The 22,531-nt window shown below is 37.6% G+C and overlaps 1 protein-coding gene across 1 annotated transcript in view; it reads right to left on the minus strand.

Moving 5' to 3' along the window:
* DNAH12 (dynein axonemal heavy chain 12) overlaps nucleotides 1-22,531 on the minus strand; it is a 304,653-nt gene that overhangs the window by 260,251 nt on the left and 21,871 nt on the right. The window contains 4 exon segments of the mRNA XM_037798810.1: nucleotides 9,268-9,463; nucleotides 9,677-9,835; nucleotides 10,417-10,489; nucleotides 11,120-11,309. Of these exon segments, the coding sequence (XP_037654738.1) occupies nucleotides 9,268-9,463; nucleotides 9,677-9,835; nucleotides 10,417-10,489; nucleotides 11,120-11,309 (618 nt within the window).

A 22,531-nucleotide genomic window follows, 5' to 3' on the forward strand; every position in this document is an offset into this window, starting at 1 on the left:
AAAAGAAATAACAAGGATTAAAGCAGAAATAAATGACATAGAGAACAAAAAAACAATAGAGAGGATAAATATCACCAAAAGTTGGTTCTTTGAGAAGATCAACAAGATTGACAAGCCCCTAGCTAGACTGACAAAATCAAAAAGAGAGAAGACCCATATAAACAAAATAATGAATGAAAAAGGTGACATAACTGCAGATCCTGAAGAAACTAAAAAAATTATAAGAGGATACTATGAACAACTGTATGGCAACAAACTGGATAATGTAGAAGAAATGGACAATTTCCTGGAAACATATGAACAACCTAGACTGACCAGAGAAGAAATAGAAGACCTCAACCAACCCATCACAAGCAAAGAGATCCAATCAGTCATCAAAAATCTTCCCACAAATAAATGCCCAGGGCCAGATGGCTTCACAGGGGAATTCTACCAAACTTTCCAGAAAGAACTGACACCAATCTTACTCAAACTCTTTCAAAACATTGAAGAAAATGGAACACTACCTAACTCATTTTATGAAGCTAACATCAATCTAATACCAAAACCAGGCAAAGATGCTACAAAAAAGGAAAACTACCGGCCAATCTCCCTAATGAATATAGATGCAAAAATCCTCAACAAAATACTTGCAAATCGAATCCAAAGACAAATTAAAAAAATCATACACCATGACCAAGTGGGGTTCATTCCAGGCATGCAAGGATGGTTCAACATAAGAAAAACAATCAATGTATTACAACACATTAACAACTCAAAAGGGAAAAATCAATTGATCATCTCAATAGATGCTGAAAAAGCATTTGACAAAATCCAACATCTCTTTTTGATAAAAACACTTCAAAAGGTAGGAATTGAAGGAAACTTCCTCAACATGATAAAGAGCATATATGAAAAACCCACAGCCAGCATAGTACTCAATGGTGAGAGACTGAAAGCCTTCCTTCTAAGATCAGGAACAAGACAAGGATGCCCGCTATCACCACTGTTATTCAACATTGTGCTGGAAGTGCTAGCCAGGGCAATCTGGCAAGACAAAGAAATAAAAGGCATCCAAATTGGAAAAGAAGAAGTAAAACTGTCATTGTTTGCAGATGATATGATCTTACATCTAGAAAACCCTGAGAAATCGACGATACAGCTACTAGAGCTAATAAACAAATTTAGCAAAGTAGCGGGATACAAGATTAATGCACATAAGTCAGTAATGTTTCTATATGCTAGAAATGAACAAACTGAAGAGACACCAAGAAAAAGATACCATTTTCAATAGCAACTAAAAAAATCAAGTACCTAGGAATAAACTTAACCAAAGATGGAAAAGACCTATACAAAGAAAACTACATAATTCTACTAAAAGAAATAGAAGGGGACCTTAAAAGATGGAAAAATATTCCATGTTCGTGGATAGGAAGGCTAAATGTCATTAAGATGTCAATTCTACCCAAACTCATCTACAGATTCAATGCAATCCCAATCAAAATTCCAACAACCTACTTTGCAGACTTGGAAAAGCTAGTTATCAAACTTATTTGGAAAGGGAAGATGCCTCAAATTGCTAAAGACACTCTAAAAAAGAAAAACAAAGTGGGAGGACTTACACTCCCTGACTTTGAAGCTTATTATAAAGCCACAGTTGCCAAAACAGCATGGTACTGGCACAAAGATAGACATATAGATCAATGGAATCGAATTGAGAATTTGGAGATAGACCCTCAGATCTATGGCCGACTGATCTTTGATAAGGCCCCCAAAGTCACTGAACTGAGTCATAATGGTCTTTTCAACAAATGGGGCTGGGAGAGTTGGATATCCATATCCAAAAGAATGAAAGAGGACCCCTACCTCACCCCCTACACAAAAATTAACTCAAAATGGACCAAAGATCTCAATATAAAAGAAAGCACCATAAAACTCCTAGAAGATAATGTAGGAAAACATCTTCAAGACCTTGTATTAGGCGGCCACTTCCTAGACTTTACACCCAAAGCACAAGCAACAAAAGAGAAAATAGATAAATGGGAACTCCTCAAGCTTAGAAGTTTCTGCACCTCAAAGGAATTTCTCAAAAAGGTAAAGAGGCAGCCAACTCAATGGGAAAAAATTTTTGGAAACCATGTATCTGACAAAAGACTGATATCTTGCATATATAAAGAAATCCTACAACTCAATGACAATAGTACAGTCGGCCCAATTATAAAATGGGCAAAAGATATAAAAAGACAGTTCTCTGAAGAGGATATACAAATGGCCAAGAAACACATGAAAAAATGTTCAGCTTCACTAGCTATTAGAGAGATGCAAATTAAGACCACAATGAGATACCATCTAACACCGGTTAGAATGGCTGCCATTAAACAAACAGGAAACTACAAATGCTGGAGGGGATGTGGAGAAATTGGAACTCTTATTCACTGTTGGTGGGACTGTATAATGGTTCAGCCACTCTGGAAGTCAGTCTGGCAGTTCCTTAGAAAACTAGATATAGAGTTACCATTCGATCCAGCGATTGCACTTCTCGGTATATACCCGGAAGATCGGAAAGCAGTGACACGAACAGATATCTGCACGCCAATGTTCATAGCAGCACTATTCACAATTGCCAAGAGATGGAAACAACCCAAATGTCCTTCAACAGATGAGTGGATAAATAAAATGTGGTATATACACACGATGGAATACTACGCGGCAGTAAGAAGGAACGATCTCGTGAAACATATGACAACATGGAGGAACCTTGAAGACATAATGCTGAGCGAAATAAGCCAGGCACAAAAAGAGAAATATTATATGCTACCACTAATGTGAACTTTGAAAAATGTAAAACAAATGGCTTACAATGTAGAATGTAGGGGAACTAGCAATAGAGAGCAATTAAGGAAGGGGCAACAATAATCCAAGAAGAACAGATAAGCTATTTAACGTTCTGGGGATGCCCAGGAATGACTATGGTCTGTTAATTTCTGATGGATATAGTAGGAACAAGTTCACAGAAATGTTGCTATATTAGGTAACTTTCTTGGGGTAAAGTAGGAACATGTTGGAAGTTAAGCAGTTATCTTAGGTTAGTTGTCTTTTTCTTACTCCCTTGTTATGATCTCTTTGAAATGTTCTTTTATTGTATGTTTGTTTTCTTTTTAACTTTTTTTTCATACAGTTGATTTAAAAAAGAAGGGAAAGTTAAAAAAAAAAAAAAAGAAAGAAAGAAAAACAAGGAAAAAAATAAGATGTAGTGCCCCCTTGAGGAGCCTGTGGAGAATGCAGGGGTATTCGCCTACCCCACCTCCATGGTTGCTAACATGACCACAGACATAGGGGACTGGTGGTTTGATGGGTTGAGCCCTCTACCACAGGTTTTACCCTTGGGAAGACGGTTGCTGCAAAGGAGAGGCTAGGCCTCCGTATGGTTGTGCCTAAGAGCCTCCTCCCGAATGCCTCTTTGTTGCTCAGATGTGGCCCTGTCTCTCTAGCTAAGCCAACTTGAAAGGTGAAATCACTGCCCTCCCCCCTACGTGGGATCAGACACCCAGGGGAGTGAATCTCCCTGGCAACGTGGAATATGACTCCCGGGGAGGAATGTAGACCCGGCATCGTGGGATGGAGAACATCTTCTTGACCAAAAGAGGGAGGTGAAAGGAAATGAAATAAGCTTCAGTGGCAGAGAGATTCCAAAAGGAGCCGAGAGGTCACTCTGGTGGGCACTCTTACGCACAATATAGACAACCCTTTTTAGGTTCTAATGAATTGGGGTAGCTGGTGGTGGATACCTGAAACTATCAAACTACAACCCATAACCCATGAATCTCGAAGACAGTTGTATAAAAATGTAGCTTATGAGGGGTGACAATGGGATTGGGAAAGCCATAAGGACCACACTCCAGTTTGTCTAGTTTATGGATGGATGAGTAGAAAAATAGGGGAAGGAAACAAACAAACAGACAAAGGTACCCAGTGTTCTTTTTTACTTCAATTGCTCTTTTTCACTCTAATTATTATTCTTGTTATTTTTGTGTGTGTGCTAATGAAGGTGTCAGGGATTGATTTTCGTGATGAATGTACAACTACGTAATGGTACTGTGAACAATTGAAAGTACGATTTGTTTTGTATGACTGCGTGGTATATGAATATATCTCAATAAAATGAAGATAAAGAAAAAAAAGGGATGTTGGATTTTGTCAAATGCTTTTTCAGCATCTATTGAAATGATCATTTGATTTTTCCCTTTTGATTTGTTAATGTGTTGTAATACATTGATTGATTTTCTTATGTTGAACCATCCTTGCATGCCTGGAATGAACCCCACTTGGTCATGGTGTATGATTTTTTTAATGTGTCTTTGGATTCGATTTGCAAGTATTTTGTTGAGGATTTTTGCATCTATATTCATTAGGGAGATTGGCCGGTAGTTTTCCTTTTTTGTAGCATCTTTGCCTGGTTTTGGTATTAAATTGATGTTAGCTTCATAAAATGAGTTAGGTAGTGTTCCATTTTCTTTGATGTTTTGAAAGAGTTTAAGTAAGATTGGTGTCAGTTCTTTTTGGAAAGTTTGGTAGAATTCCCCTGTGAAGCCATCTGGCCCTGGGCATTTATTTGTGGGAAGGTTTTTGATGACTGATTGGATCTCTTTGCTTGTGATGGGTTGGTTGAGGTCTTCTGTTTCTTCTCTGGTCAGTCTAGGTTGTTCACATGTTTCCAGGAATTTGTCCATTTCCTCTACATTATCCTGTTTGTTGCCGTACAGTTGTTCATAGTACCCTCTTGTAATTTTTTTAATTTCTTCGGGATCTGCAGTAATGTCACCTTTCTCATTCATTATTTTGTTTATATGGGTCTTCTCTCTTTTTGATTTTGTCAGTCTAGCTAGGGGCTTGTCAATCTTGTTGACCTTCTCAAAGAACCAACTTTTGGTGTTATTTATCCTCTCTATTGTTTTTTTGTTCTCTATGTCATTTATTTTGGCTTTAATCCTTGTTATTTCTTTTCTTCTACTTGGTTTGGGATTGGTTTGCTGTTCATTTTCTAGATTTTTCAGTTGATCCATTAGTTCTTTGCTTTTGGCTCTTTCTTCCTTTTTAATATATGTGTTTAGTGCTATAAATTTCCCCCCCAGTACCGCTTTTGCTGCATCCCATAGGTTTTGGTATGTTGTGCTCTCATTTTCATTCATCTCTCTATATTTAGCAATTTCTCTTGCTATTTCTTCTTTATCCCACTGATTGTTTAGGAGTGTGTTGTTTAACCTCCAGGTATTTGTGAATTTTCTAAGTCTCTGATGGTTATTGACTTCTAATTGTATTCCATTGTGGTCAGAGAATGTGCTTTGAATAACTTCAATCTTTTTAAATTTATTGAGACTTGTTTTATGTCCCAGCATATCATCTATTCTGGAGAAAGTCCCGTGAGTACTAGAGAAGTATGTGTATCCTGGTGATTTGGGATGTAATGTTCTATATATGTCTGTTAAATCCAATTCATTTATCAGATTGTTTAGGTTTTCAATTTCCTTATTGGTCTTCTGTCTGGTTGATCTATCTATAGGAAAGAGTGATGTGTTGAAGTCTCCCACAATTATTGTGGAAACATCAATTGCTTCCTTTAGTTTTGCCACTGTTTCTCTCATGTATTTTGTGGCACCTTGATTGGGTGCATAAACATTTATGATTGTTATTTCTTCTTGTTGAATTGCCCCTTTTATTAGTATTTAGTGACCTTCTTTGTCCCTCAAAACATCCCTGCATTTAAAGTCTATTTTATCTGAGATTAATATTGCTACACCTGCTTTCTTTTGGCTGTAGCTGGCATGAAATATTTTTTCCATCCTTTCACTTTCAATTTCTTTGTGTTCCTGTGTCTAAGATGAGTCTCTTGTATGCAGCACATTGATGGTTCATTTTTTTCGATCCATTCTGCAATTCTATACCTTTTAATTGGTGAGTTTAATCCATTTACGTTCAATGTTATAACCATGAAGACATTTCTTGAATCAGCCATATTATCCTTTGGTTTATGTTTGTCATATATATATTTCCCTCTCTATTAATATCCTTTAATGTACCCATACCAAATCTCTTTAGTACTGAACCTTTCTCCATGTTTCTCTCTCCTTTCTTTGTTTCTCTGTCTGTAGGGCTCCCTTTAGTATCTCCAGTAAGGCAGGTCTCTTGTTAGCAAATTCTCTCAGCATTTGTTTGTCTGTGAAAAATTTAAGCTCTCCCTCAAATTTGAAGGAGAGCTTTGCTGGATAAAGTATTCTTGGCTGGAAATTTTTCTCACTCAGAATTTGAAATATGTTGTGCCACTGCCTTCTTGCCTCCATGGTGGCTGCTAAGTAGTCACTACTTAGTCTTATGCTGTTTCCTTTGTATGTGGTGAATTGCTTTCCTCTTGCTGCTTTCAGAACTTGCTCCTTCTCTTCCATATTTGACAGTGTGATCAGAATATGTCTCGGAGTGGGTTTATTTGGATTTATTTTATTTGGAGTTCTCTGGGCATTTATGATTTGTGTATTTATGGTGTTTAGAAGATTTGGGAAGTTTTCCCCAACAATTTCTTTGAATACTCTTCCTAGACCTTTACCCTTTTCTTCCCCTTCTGGAACACCGATGAGTCTTATATTTGGACGTTTTATATTATCTATCATATCCCTGAGGTCCATTTCGATTTTTTCGATTTTTTTCCGCATTCTTTCTTTTGTGCTTTCATTTTCCATTCTGTCATCTTCCAGGTCACTGACTCGTTGTTCAACTTCCTCTAGTCTTGTACTATGAGTGTCCAGAATCTTTTTAATTTGGTCAACAGTTTCTTTAATTTCCATAAGATCATCCATTTTTTTATTTAGTCTTGCAATGTCTTCCTTATGCTCTTCTAGGGTCTTCTTGATGTCCTTTATATCCTGTTCCATGCTCTTCTTGATGTCCTTTATATCCCGTGCCATGGTCTCATCGTTCATCTTTAGTTCTTTAATTAGTTGCTCTAAGTACTGTATTTCTTCTGATCTTTTGATTGGGTGCTTGGGCTTGGGTTATCCATATCGTTTGGTTTTTTCATATGCTTTAAAATTTTCTGTTGTTTTTGGCCTCTTGGCATTTGCTTAACTTGGTAGGGTTCTTTTAGGATTTGTAGACCAATTGAAATCCTTATCTCTAATTTGTCAGGTCTACAGCTTCGTGGAGTACACTTTCTGTGACTAACCAGCAGGTGGCATCCGCGAGCCACCTGTTCCCCTCAAGCCAGTTATCCCCCGCTTTGCCTCTGTGGTGAGTGGAGGAGTAAGTTTTGTGTGGTCCAGTTGGTGTACCAACCTTGCATGTGTAGTTGGTGTTGCCCGCCCTGTACAAGGGGCGTGTGTCTGGGCTGTCAGGGAGGGGGGCGGCTCTAACAACCAAATCTCCCTGTTGTTCCTGGAGTTTTAAAGCTGATGCAATAGTCTAATCCTTTGGTTCAGTCCTGCCACAGTTTGTCTCTGCCACTGACCCACAAGTCCTTGGTATTGGTGTGTGGCCCCTGAGACTTGTGAGTGGGTCCCTCTTCCAGGCCTTGCACCCCCTGGTCCTCTGTTGAGGGATGACTGTGCTATGTCACAGGTGAGTGCTGTCCCCCCAGGGTGGTTCTGGGCTGCCAGTCTGTGTAGGGAGGCTCCCAGTCTGCTGAAATGATGTCTGAATGAGGTTTGTTAATTCCCACTGCTCCACCTTCCCAAGTCTGGGACAACCAGCTGAGGGTGCAGGGAAGGCTAATGTCCATGCCCAATTTTGTGGTGTATGCGTGTTATTGTAAGCACTTCTGTCACATTTGGTTGTCTGGGGCATCTCTGGGCTATGGGGCCAGTGACGGGCAGGAGTGTTTCCTGTCCACCAGGATGATGGCTGTGAGAGGATGCCCCCCCTTTTCTTGGGAAGTTGTGGTGTTTAGTGAATTTTCTCAGCCACTGGATTATTGCCTTTTGTCTCAGAGCTCTCAGTTCTGCTCTTGTCTTGACCTGCCCAAATTGCAAGTCTTTGAGGCTTTCTGTATTGGGCTTCTTAGAGTAATTGTTTTAGAAAATGAAAAAAAGAGAAAAAAAAAAAGGGCCCTCCCGGCAGATCTAATGCATTATTGAAATCCTAAGAGACAAAGCAATTAGGGCTATTAAGGAAAGATCCAGGGGGCAGAGAGATCAGTTTTTCTTCGGGTTTTGCAAATGAGCCTGCAGGCCTCAGCTCTGCCCTTCCCCTTTCTATGTTCACCAGAACTCCAAAAAACATCTGCTTTTATTTTTAAGTTTGTCTTGCTGTTTTTTGCTATGCCTATCTCCTCTCTGCTGGGCTGGCTGCTCTCAGATTCTCTGGTTTCTGGTCTCAGTCTATCTATGGTTGGAGTTTGGATCAGCAGAATGAGTTTCCGATAAGAACTGCCACTGAAGTTCTCCCTTCTCCTTCCCGGCGCTGACAGCCCCTCCTCCCACGGGACTGAGCCTGGCAGGGAGGGGTGCGGGTCCCCTGGCCGCAAAAACTTACAGATTTCGCTGATCTCAGTAGTTCCACGTTTTCATGAGTGTTGTATGAAGTATGCCCAAAGTCAGATTGCTGTGCAGTGTCCAGTCCACACAATTCCTGGCTTTCTACCTACTTCCCTGGAGGAGTAACTAAAACATACACCTCACCAATCCACCATCTTGCCCCGCCTTTCATCAATAACATTTTGAACCAAAACTATAAATATATGAATCAGCTGTAGATTTACTGAGCACAAAATAAGAATCCATCAACTTGGAATTACGTAAGTTCAAAAATATGTTTCATAGCATGGTTTCTTTGTTAACATACTCCAATAAAGCTAAAGATATTTAGTTTACAGTCTTTAAGCATGAGCTAAGTAATCATTCATAATTATGACACACACTTCTAAACTTTTCTCTCAGTTTAGATTGCTTCAGAAATTAAATATTTCTGCCAAACATATTTAAATAAATATATAGTAACAATGTATTTATTAATTTATTTCAAAATAATTACTTAGCACAGTGTATAAATAGAATGTTATTTAAAACACTGAACTAATTTTTTTTATTTCCCAGAAAAATCTATCCTCCTGTCTTTTCAGAAACTTACTCATGTCTTCCTCAGTTCAAGTAATGGAGTATGGATGGGGAAGAGGCGGTCTAGACCTGTCTCCATATGGCATGTGCTCCAGAGACATAGCATGTGGTCTGGAGCTCATTTGCCTGCTCTGTGGAGCTGAACTAATTTTAATATCATTATATTTTAAGATATATAAAACATATTTACCTGATTTGACATAAGTGTGGAAACACAGTTATAAAAAGCATCCAGTTTTTCAGGTTTAATGCCTTCTAGTGCATCCTTCTTGGTAAAGAGACTTATAACCTTTGGATACCATGTATTCATTATCTTCTCTTCTGCTTTTTTAGCTTGTATTGATAAGTCATTTTTTAGTGACTCACAATCAATTGGACCTTTAGCTCTATGAGAAAAAGAAATATTATTTAAAGCAGATAATAAATATTAGCCTTAATATAAAACTATTCAAACTAAAATAAATTTTAAAAATTCTAAAATCCAAAGAAAACTTTTGAAGATTTATCAAAATTTTAAAAATTATACAGTCAAAAATAAAAAGACTGAAGCAAGAAGTCATTTCAATCTTAAACATTAATTAATAAATGTGGAGCTTTACCTTATTCTTGTTAAGTCTAGCAAAACTGTGTTAGCAAACGTTGTATAACCAAGTTCCAGTAACACTTTCATGATTGGATGAACAATGTGCAAATTAGCTAATATTTGACTTCTCGCCTGCACATAGCTAAAATGCCAAGGATTAGAGTAATCTAGACCTCTGGAAAAACAAAGCACAGTATCAAACAGGAATAAAACAATAAACTCCAAATTATAAGAAATACTGTTTATGATAAGTAATTAGTATTAAAGTGAGATAACTGGGGATTTAGAAAAGGGAACAGTAGTCAGCAATGTGAACCCTGGGAGGTATACATTTAATAAAAACACATCAAGATCTCAAAAGTAGATTGTCTTCATGTGGGGAAGAAGGCTGATGGAGCCAGATGTGAGAGCCCTGCTAGCTTCCTCTGTGCTCTGGCTCAATTACCCTGGATGGAGCGAAAAGAACACAGCCCTTAGGACTGGGGAGAAGGAATAAAGAAATCTGCCTAGCATACACTGAGGCTTCTTCAAGGCCAGCAGAGCTAAAAGTTCAGAAAGTTTCCCGTAATTATGTAAGCAGCAACTAAACAAGTATAGTGTTGAGAATACCTTTGGGGAGCAGTGTAGAATTAGTTTTTTTAAATGTGGTCAAAATACCTTTAAATTTCACAATTTTACACCTGTATAAAGGTCAGTTTATTTTCAATCTGTTATCAAAAACTAGATGAAGTACTGTTTTTAAAATAATTTACTCACAAAGGGGATTCAGGTAAAGGGCCTCCTTCATCTTCAAGCCATTTAACTGGAGGTTTCACAAGAACACTCCGCACTAAAATACATATATGTATTAATACTTCTTGAAAATCCTTACAAGCTCTAATTATCAAAGTTTCTGACTTTTTGACATTATAGGGTATAGTTTACTGTGCATTTAAATTAGTATAAGAAAAAAATTTGTTTTTTTTTTTTGAAGCAAAATGAAACTCTTGGTAATATCTTGGTCTTATGTTGGAGGTGAATCCAGATACAGTAAAGCTTTAATAAATTCTCAGTTTTTCATATTCTGTCCACACAAAGTTCACTAGTATATCCATTTCAGAAAATTTTTTCCAATAAAAATTGCAAAGATTAAACCCTTAATAAATCTCCCCAAATGAGTGATTTAATTTTTTTTACAATTCTCTAAATAATATAGCTACAATCATAAAAACAAAGTAAAAAAATTTTAAAGCTATTAACTAATAGGTACACAAAAAAAAATCACAAAAAAGTGTTCTTAAATGACAAAGATTTTGATTAGGTTATAGGCTCAAAGTACAAACTTTAAATAAAAATCATATCTAAGAAATATATAGTGTTAGTCTACTTCATTATTCACTATGTTTATTTCTACTTTTGATTCAACAGAGGGAAAAAAATGTAAGGAAAGGAAGCTTTGTCTGTGTGAAATGCTACTTACCCAAATATCTCTTCATGCTCTTTTCAAAGTCACTTGACACCTCATTTATGAGATTTTCAACAAGTTTTTCTCTTTCCTTTCCTTCCTTTAAAGACGCAGGTATCAGCGTTAACATGTGATTCAGCCATTCTTGCTGAATAGGTATTACAGGACTACTTTCTACGCATTGCTTCATATACATATAGTTGTACTGAGAATGTTAAAAGACAAAATTAAATGTTCTGCATGTTGTGGCATTCTGATGTAACTACAGAGCTCTGCCTTCTCAAAATGTTAATAACTTTACTGGTTTCACAATTGTGCCAGTTTGGATATATTATGTCCCTTAGAAAAGTCATATTCTTTAAGGCAATCTTGTGGGGGCCGACTCATTAGTCTGTTGATTAAGGTGGAACCTCTGCTTGAATTATTTCCATGGAGATAAAGACCCCACCCATTCAGGGTGAGTCTTAATCAGATCACTGGAATCTTTTAAAAAGAGCTCACACAGAGAGAAGACAGTACTCCCAGATGGTTAGAGAGAAAGCCACTGGAATCAGAGCTGCAAGCATGCAACCTGGGAGCAAAGGACTAGCATTCACCAACCATATGTCTTCCGAGCTAACAGAGGTGTTCCGGATGCTATTAGCCTTTCTTCAGTGAAGGTATCCTCTTGACAATCCTTAGTTTGGACACTTTCATGGCCTTAGGCTGTAAATTTATAACCAAATAAACCCCCTTTATAAAAACCAACCCATTTCTGGTATTTTCGCATAATGGCAGCATTAGCAAGCTGTAATAACAATAAAAACATTTTATCAAAAATGTGACATATAAAGAAATTGTTTTATCCTTTTCTTTGTTTATGATGAGCTCTCACCAAATTAAAGTTCTTAATATATTCTTCAATTTCTTATGGCAAAACAGAGATCCTTTAACTTTTTATTCCTTCATTTGATAAATACTCATTATTTCAACAAACATTCAGACATTGTTTTGAATGCTGAGGATATAATAGTACATAAAACAGACAAAAACCCTGGAGATTATGTTATTGTACAACAGAATTATGATATAATTTCATAAATTCTCCCATAAGAATGAGTATTACAACAAAAATTGACTTGAACAAATGGTAAGATCACTTGATCTTAGTAAAGACACTTGAACATCATGAAAACTTCAATTTTTCCCCAAATTAACTTAACACAATACCAATAAAAATACCTACAAGCATTTTTATGGAACTACACAAGTTGATCCTAAAGTTCATGTGGAAAAATAAACATGCAAGAGTAATCAGGAAAACCTGAGAAAGAAAACCTTCAAGAGAAGACTAGCCCTAGGAGACATTAAAACATATTATTAAGCCTCTATAATTAGAAAAGTGTGGTACAGGTACACGAAGAGACAAGCAGACCAGTCGGAAAAAATAGAAAGATCAGAAATAGATCCAGTACATGGGAAATCAAGCATATGATAAATATAGTATCACAAATCACTAGGGCAAAAATTTAAATAAATAGTGCTGGGACAACTGGATAGCAATTTGGAAAAAGATAAATTTAATCCATACCTTACACCATACACAAGAATCAACTCCAAATAGATCAGGAATTTAAATTAAACAATGAAACTACACAAGGACTAGAAGAAAACATGGATGTATTATTCTATAACTTGAATGTAAGGAAAACTTTCTAGTTATGATTTGAATTCCAAATGAAAAAAAGAAAAAAATGATAAATTTTGACTACATAAAAAGAAAAACATTTGCATGGAAAAAACATCTTATTAATCAAAGACAACTGACGAAACATTATAAATGTATTTAACACTACTGAATTGTACACATGACAGTGGTTAAATGTATTTAACACTACTGAATTGTACACATGACAGTGGTTAAATGATTATTTCTAGGTTGTATATATGTTACCAGAATAAAATAATAAAAAAAAAAAACCATAGAACTGTACAACACAAGAGCGAATCTTAATGTTAATTATGGAACTACAGTTAATAATATAATTAAAATAATATTGTTTCATCAATTGTAACAAAGTTACCACAGTAATGCACAATGTTAATAACAGGAAAAAACTGTGTGTTAAGAGGCAGTGGTATACAGGAACTCTGTATTTTCTGCATGATTTTTCTGTGAACCTATAACTGCTCTAATAAAAAAATTTTAATAGAAAAAAATACAACTGACAATCTGGGAGAAAATATCTGCAACATATATTTCACATAAAGGATAAAATGCTTAAAACTTTAGGGGACAGCACTGTGAGATTCAGAGGCTCTTCTTGACCAAAAGGGGGAAGAGAAATGAAGCAAAGTAGGATTCCAGTGGCTGAGAGATTTCAAATGGAGTTGAGATGTCACTCTGGAGGGTATTTCTATGCACTATATAGATATCACCTTTTAGTCTTCAGAGTGTTTGAATGGCTAGAGGGAAATACTTGAAGCTGTCAAATTGCAACCCAGCGACCTTGATTCTTGAGGACGAGTGTATAACTACGCATATTGCATAGTGTGCCTATGTGACTGTGAAAAGTTGTGGCTTACATTCTCTTTATCCAGTATATGGACAGATGACTGGAAAAAGGGGGACAAAAAATAGATGAAGAATAGAGTGGGATGGAGGGGATGGAAAAATTTAGGTGTTCTATTTTGCTTTTATTTTTGATTTGGAGAGGAAAAGTTTCAAAAATTGATTCTGGTGATGAACGCACAATTGTATGATGGTGTTGTGAATAAATGATTGTACACTCTGGATGACTGTAATAGGGCATGTGAATATATCTCAATTAAAATGCATTTTTTAAAAAGTAAATGAACAATGGGGGAAGGAGGGGAATGGGATGTTTCAGATATTCTTTTTTATTTTAATTTTCATTTTATTTTTTGGAGTAATGAAAATGTTTAAAGTTTGACTGTAGTGATGAAAGCACAACTATATGATGACACTGTGAACAACTGATTGTACACTTTGAATGACTGTATGCTATGTGATGATATCTCAATAAAATTGCATTTAAAAAAAAAGAAAGAAAAAAAAAAACTTTAGGGGAAAATGAGTCCAAAAGCACAATAGAAAAATGGGTAGAAAATATAGACCAACATTTCAGGCAAAAAAAAATGTATAAAAATGGCCACTACCATATGAAAAGATGTTCAATCTCATAATTAGAGAAAGCAAATTAAAACTACACTGAGATGAGGCGGGGCAAGATGGCAGACTGGTGAGCTGTAAGTTTTAGTTACTCCTCCAGGAAAGTAGGTAAAAAGCCAGGAACTGCGTGGACTGGACACCCACAAGCAATCTGTCTTTGGGCATACTTCATACAACACTCACGAAAATGTCGAACTGCTGAGATCAGCGAAATCTGTAAGTTTTTGCGGCCAGGGGACCCGCGCCCCTCCCTGCCAGGCTCAGTCCCGTGGGAGGAGGGGCTGCCAGCTCCTGGAAGGAGAAGGGAGAACTGTAGTGGTAGCCCTTCTCGGAAACTCATTCTACTGATCCATACTCCAACCATAGATAGACTGAGACCAGACACCAGAGAATCTGAGAGCTGCCAGCCCAGCAGAGAGGAGACAGGCATAGAAAAAAAAAAACAACACGAAAAACTCCAAATTAAAAGCGGAGGATTTTTGGAGTTCTGGTGAACACAGAAAGGGGAAGGGCGGAGCTCAGGCCTTGAGGCACATATGCAAATCCCGAAGAAAAGCTGATCTCTCTGCCCTGTGGACCTTTCCTAAATGGCCCTGGTTGCTTTGTCTATTAGCATTTCAATAACCCATTAGATCTCTGAGGAGGGCCCTGTTTTTTTTTTTGTTTTTTTTTTAATCCTTTTTTTCTTTTTCTAAAACAATTACTCTAAGAAGCCCAATACAGAAAGCTTCAAAGAATTGCAATTTGGGCACATCAGGTCAAGAGCAGAACTAAGAGAGCTCTGAGACAAAAGGCAATAATCCAGTGGCTGAGAAAATTCACTAAACACCACAACTTCCCAAGAAAAGGGGGGTGTCCGCTCACAGCCACCATCCTGATGGACAGGAAACACTCCTGCCCATCGCCAGCCCCATAGCCCAGAGTTGCCCCAGACAACCCAGTGTGACGGAAGTGCTTCAAATAACAGGCACACACCACAAAACTGGGCGTGGACATTAGCCTTCCCTGCAACCTCAGCTGATTGTCCCAGAGCTGGGAAGGTAGAGCAGTGTGAATTAACAAAGCCCCATTCAGCCATCATTTCAGCAGACTGGGAGCCTCCCTACACAGCCCAGCAGCCCAGAACTGCCCTGGGGGGACGGCACTCACCTGTGACATAGCACAGTCATCCCTCAACAGAGGACCCGGGGTGCACAGCCTGGAAGAGTGGCCCACTTGCAAGTCTCAGGAGCCATACGCCAATACCAAAGACTTGTGGGTCAGTGGCAGAGACAAACTGTGGCAGGACTGAACTGAAGGATTAGACTATTGCAGCAGCTTTAAAACTCTAGGATCATCAGGGAGATTTGATTGTTAGGGCCACCCCCCCTCCCCGACTGCCCAGAAACACGCCCCACATACAGGGCAGGCAACACCAACTACACACGCAAGCTTGGTACACCAATTGGGCCCCACAAGACTCACTCCCCCACTCACCAAAAAGGCTAAGCAGGGGAGAACTGGCTTGTGCAGAACAGGTGGCTCGTGGACGCCACCTGCTGGTTAGTTAGAGAAAGTGTACTCCACGAAGCTGTAGATCTGATAAATTAGAGATAAGGACTTCAATAGGTCTACAAACCCTAAAAGAACCCTATCAAGTTCAGCAAATGCCACGAGGCCAAAAACAACAGAAAATTATAAAGCATATGAAAAAACCAGACGATATGGATAACCCAAGCCCAAGCACCCAAATCAAAAGACCAGAAGAGACACAGCACCTAGAGCAGCTACTCAAAGAACTAAAGATGAACAATGAGACCATAGTACGGGATATGAAGGAAATCAAGAAGACTCTAGAAGAGCATAAAGAAGACATTGCAAGAATGAATTAAAAAATGGATGATCTTATGGAAATTAAAGAAACTGTTGACCAAATTAAAAAGATTCTGGACACTCATAGTACAAGACTAGAGGAAGTTGAACAATGAATCAGTGACCTGGAAGATGACAGAATGGAAAATGAAAGCATAAAAGAAAGAATGGGGAAAAAAATTGAAAAAATCGAAATGGACCTCAGGGATATGATAGATAATATGAAACGTCCAAATATAAGACTCATTGGTGTCCCAGAAGGGGAAGAAAAGGGTAAAAGTCTAGGAAGAGTATTCAAAGAAATTGTTGGAGAAAACTTCCCAAATCTTCAAAACAACATAAATACACAAATCATAAATGCTCAGCGAACTCCAAATAGAATAAATCCAAATAAACCCACTCCGAGACATATACTGATCACACTGTCAAACACAGAAGAGAAGGAGCAAGTTCTCAAAGCAGCAAGAGAAAAACAATTCACCACATACAAAGGAAACAGCATAAGACTAAGTAGTGACTACTCAGCAGCCACCATGGAGGCGAGAAGGCAGTGGCACGATATATTTAAAATTCTGAGTGAGAAAAATTTCCAGCCAAGAATACTTTATCCAGCAAAGCTCTCCTTCAAATTTGAGGGAGAGCTTAAATTTTTCACAGACAAACAAATGCTGAGAGAATTTGCTAACAAGAGACCTGCCCTACTGGAGATACTAAAGGGAGCCCTACAGACAGAGAAACAAAGACAGGACAGAGAGACTTGGAGAAAGGTTCAGTACTAAAGAGATTCGGTATGGGTACAATAAAGGATATTAATAGAGAGAGGGAAAAATATGGCAAACATAAACCAAAGGATAAGATGGCCGATTCAAGAAATGCCTTCACGGTTTTAACGTTGAATGTAAATGGATTAAACTCCCCAATTAAAAGATATAGATTCGCAGAATGGATCAAAAAAAATGAACCATCAATATGTTGCATACAAGAGACTCATCTTAGACACAGGGACACAAAGAAACTGAAAGTGAAAGGATGGGAAAAAATATTTCATGCAAGCTACAGCCAAAAGAAAGCAGGTGTAGCAATATTAATCTCAGATAAAATAGACTTCAAATGCAGGGATGTTTTGAGAGACAAAGAAGGCCACTACATACTAATAAAAGGGGCAATTCAGCAAGAAGAAATAACAATCGTAAATGTCTATGCACCCAATCAAGGTGCCACAAAATACATGAGAGAAACACTGGAAAAACTAAAGGAAGCAATTGATGTTTCCACAATAATTGTGGGAGACTTCAACACAGCACTCTCTCCTATAGATAGATCAACCACACAGAAGACCAATAAGGAAACTGAAAACCTAAACAATCTGATAAATGAATTAGATTTAACAGACATATACAGGACATTACATCCCAAATCACCAGGATACACATACTTTTCTAGTGCTCATGGAACTTTCTCCAGAATAGATCATATGCTGGGACATAAAACAAGCCTCAATAAATTTAAAAAGATTGAAATTATTCAAAGCACATTCTCTGACCACAATGGAATACAATTAGAAGTCAATAACCATCAGAGACTTAGAAAAATCACAAATACCTGGAGGTTAAACAACACACTCCTAAACAATCAGTAGGTTAAAGAAGAAATAGCAAGAGAAATTGCTAAATATATAGAGACGAATGAAAATGAGGACACAACATACCAAAACCTATGGGACGCAGCAAAAGCAGTGCTAAGGGGGAAATTTATAGCACTAAACGCATATATTAAAAAGGAAGAAAGAGCCAAAATCAAAGAACTAATGGATCAACTGAAGAAGCTAGAAAATGAACAGCAAACCAATCCTAAACCAAGTAGAAGGAAAGAAATAACAAGGATTAAAGCAGAAATAAATGACATAGAGAACAAAAAAACAATAGAGAGGATAAATATCACCAAAAGTTGGTTCTTTGAGAAGATCAACAAGATTGACAAGCCCCTAGCTAGACTGACAAAATCAAAAAGAGAGAAGACCCATATAAACAAAATAATGAATGAAAAAGGTGACATAACTGCAGATCCTGAAGAAATTAAAAAAATTATAAGAGGATATTATGAACAACTGTATGGCAACAAACTGGATAATGTAGAAGAAATGGACAATTTCCTGGAAACATATGAACAACCTAGACTGACCAGAGAAGAAATAGAAGACCTCAACCAACCCATCACAAGCAAAGAGATCCAATCAGTCATCAAAAATCTTCCCACAAATAAATGCCCAGGGCCAGATGGCTTCACAGGGGAATTCTACCAAACTTTCCAGAAAGAACTGACACCAATCTTACTCAAACTCTTTCAAAACATTGAAAAAAATGGAACACTACCTAACTCATTTTATGAAGCTAACATCAATCTAATACCAAAACCAGGCAAAGATGCTACAAAAAAGGAAAACTACCGGCCAATCTCCCTAATGAATATAGATGCAAAAATCCTCAACAAAATACTTGCAAATCGAATCCAAAGACACATTAAAAAAATCATACACCATGACCAAGTGGGGTTCATTCCAGGCATGCAAGGATGGTTCAACATAAGAAAAACAATCAATGTATTACAACACATTAAAAACTCGAAAGGGAAAAATCAATTGATCATCTCAATAGATGCTGAAAAAGCATTTGACAAAATCCAACATCCCTTTTTGATAAAAACACTTCAAAAAGTAGGAATTGAAGGAAACTTCCTCAACATGATAAAGAGCATATATGAAAAACCCACAGCCAGCATAGTACTCAATGGTGAGAGACTGAAAGCCTTCCCTCTAAGATCAGGAACAAGACAAGGATGCCCGCTGTCACCACTGTTATTCAACATTGTGCTGGAAGTGCTAGCCAGGGCAATCTGGCAAGACAAAGAAATAAAAGGCATCCAAATTGGAAAAGAAGAAGTAAAACTGTCATTGTTTGCAGATGATATGATCTTATATCTAGAAAACCCTGAGAAATCAACGATATACCTACTAGAGCTAATAAACAAATTTAGCAAAGTAGAGGGATACAAGTTTAATGCACATAAGTCAGTAATGTTTCTATATGCTAGAAATGAAGAAACTGAAGAGACACTCAAGAAAAAGATACCATTTTCAATAGCAACTAAAAAAATCAAGTACCTAGGAATAAACTTAACCAAAGATGTAAAAGACCTATACAAAGAAAACTACATAACTCTACTAAAAGAAATAGAAGGGGACCTTAAAAGATGGAAAAATATTCCATGTTCATGGATAGGAAGGCTAAATGTCATTAAGATGTCAATTCTACCCAAACTCATCTACAGATTCAATGCAATCCCAATCAAAATTCCAACAACCTACTTTGCAGACTTGGAAAAGCTAGTTATCAAATTTATTTGGAAAGGGAAGATGCCTCGAATTGCTAAAGACACTCTAAAAAAGAAAAACGAAGTGGGAAGACTTACACTCCCTGACTTTGAAGCTTATTATAAAGCCACAGATGTCAAAACAGCATGGTACTGGCACAAAGATAGACATATAGATCAATGGAATCGAATTGAGAATTCAGAGATAGACCCTCAGATCTATGGCCGACTGATCTTTGATAAGGCCCCCAAAGTCACTGAACTGAGCCATAATGGTCTTTTCAACAAATGGGGCTGGGAGAGTTGGATATCCATATCCAAAAGAATGAAAGAGGACCCCTACCTCACCCCCTACACAAAAATTAACTCAAAATGGACCAAAGATCTCAATATAAAAGAAAGTACCATAAAACTCCTAGAAGATAATGTAGGAAAACATCTTCAAGACCTTGTATTAGGCGGCCACTTCCTAGACTTTACACCCAAAGCACAAGCAACAAAAGAGAAAATAGATAAATGGGAACTCCTCAAGCTTAGAAGTTTCTGCACCTCAAAGGAATTTCTCAAAAAGGTAAAGAGGCAGCCAACTCAATGGGAAAAAATTTTTGGAAACCATGTATCTGACAAAAGACTGATATCTTGCATATACAAAGAAATCCTACAACTCAATGACAATAGTACAGACAGCCCAATTATAAAATGGGCAAAAGATATGAAAAGACAGTTCTCTGAAGAGGAAATACAAATGGCCAAGAAACACATGAAAAAATGTTCAGCTTCACTAGCTATTAGAGAGATGCAAATTAAGACCACAATGAGATACCATCTAACACCGGTTAGAATGGCTGCCATTAAACAAACAGGAAACTACAAATGCTGGAGGGGATGTGGAGAAATTGGAACTCTTATTCATTGTTGGTGGGACTGTATAATGGTTCAGCCACTCTGGAAGTCAGTCTGGCAGTTCCTTAGAAAACTAGATATAGAGCTACCATTCGATCCAGCGATTGCACTTCTCGGTATATACCCGGAAGATCGGAAAGCAGTGACACGAACAGATATCTGCACGCCAATGTTCATAGCAGCATTATTCACAATTGCCAAGAGAGGGAAACAATCCAAATGTCCTTCAACAGATGAGTGGATAAATAAAATGTGGTATATACACATGATGGAATACTACGCAGCAGTAAGAAGGAACGATCTGGTGAAACATATGACAACATGGATGAACCTTGAAGACATGATACTGAGCGAAATAAGCCAGGCACAAAAAGAGAAATATTATATGCTACCACTAATGTGAACTTTGAAAAATGTAAAACAAATGGTTTATAATGTAGAATGTAGGGGAACTAGCAGTAGAGAGCAATTAAGGAAGGGGGAACAATAATCCAAGAACAGATAAGCTATTTAATGTTCTGGGGATGCCCAGAAATGACTATGGTCTGTTAATTTCTGATGGATGTAGTAGGAACAAGTTCACAGAAATGTTGCTATATTCTGTAACTTTCTTGGGGTAAAGTAGGAACATGTTGGAAGTTAAGCAGTTATCTTAGGTTAGTTGTCTTTTTCTTACTCCCTTGTTATGGTCTCTTTGAAATGTTCTTTTATTGTATGTTTGTTTTCTTTTTAACTTTTTTTTTCATACAGTTGATTTAAAAAAGAAGGGAAAGTTAAAAAAAAGAAAAGAAAAACAAGGAAAAAAAAAAAGATGTAGTGCCCCCTTGAGGAGCCTGTGGAGAATGCAGGGGTATTCGCCTACCCCACCTCCATGGTTGCTAACATGACCACAGACATAGGGGACTGGTGGTTTGATGGGTTGAGCCCTCTACCTTAAGTTTTACCCTTGGGAAGATGGTTGCTGCAAAGGAGAGGCTAGGCCTCCCTATATTTGTGCCTAAGAGTCTCCTCTTGAATGCCTGTTTGTTGCTCAGATGTGGCCCTCTCTCTCTGGCTAAGCCAACTTGAAAGGTGAAATCACTGCCCTCCCCCCTACGTGGGATCAGACACCCAGGGGAGTGAATCTCCCTGGCAACGTGGAATATGACTCCCGGGGAGGAATGTAGACCCGGCATCGTGGGACGGAGAACATCTTCTTGACCAAAAGGGGGATGTGAAAGGAAATGAAATAAGCTTCAGTGGCAGAGAGATTCCAAAAGGAGCCGAGAGGTCACTCTGGTGGGCACTCTTACGCACACTTTAGACAACCCTTTTTAGGTTCTAAAGAATTGGGGTAGCTGGTGGTGGATACCTGAAACTATCAAACTACAACCCAGAACCCATGAATCTCGAAGACAGTTGTATAAAAATTTAGCTTATGAGGGGTGACAAAGGGATTGGGAAAGCCATAAGGACCAAACTCCACTTTGTCTAGTTTATGGATGGATGTGTAGAAAAGTAGGGGAAGGAAACAAACAGACAAAGGTACCCAGTGTTCTTTTTTACTTCAATTGCTCTTTTTCACTCTAATTATTATTCTTGTTATTTTTGTGTGTGTGCTAATGAAGGTGTCAGGGATTGATTTAGGTGATGAATGTACAGCTATGTAATGGTACTGTAAACAATCGAAAGTACAATTTGTTTTGTATGACTGCGTGGTATGTGAATATATCTCAATAAAATGATGATAAAAAAAAAAAGTACACTGAGATACTATTTCTCACCTATCAGATTGGAAAAAAAAAAAAAAAGATACCACCCCGCATTCTGTTGGTGAAAGTGAGGAAGGAGGCACTCTCATAAATTGCTAGGAGGAATGCTCACTGACATAACACTTTTGAAGAGGAAGTTGACAATACCTAACAAAATTATATATTGACCCACAAATCCCAATTCTAAAAATTGAAGACATACCTCCAACAATTTGAAAATACTTATACACAAGGTTATTCATTGCAGCAAAATACTGGAAACATTTGAGAGTCGTTGAATAAATTATTATGCATCCAAAAATTAGTGTTCTATGTAGGAATAAAAAAGAATGCAGTACCATTTCACACTCACTAGAATTATTACTATTTTAAAAAATGACA

The sequence above is a fragment of the Choloepus didactylus genome, chromosome 1 (assembly GCF_015220235.1).
Source record: "Choloepus didactylus isolate mChoDid1 chromosome 1, mChoDid1.pri, whole genome shotgun sequence".
Classification (NCBI taxonomy): domain Eukaryota; kingdom Metazoa; phylum Chordata; class Mammalia; order Pilosa; family Megalonychidae; genus Choloepus; species Choloepus didactylus.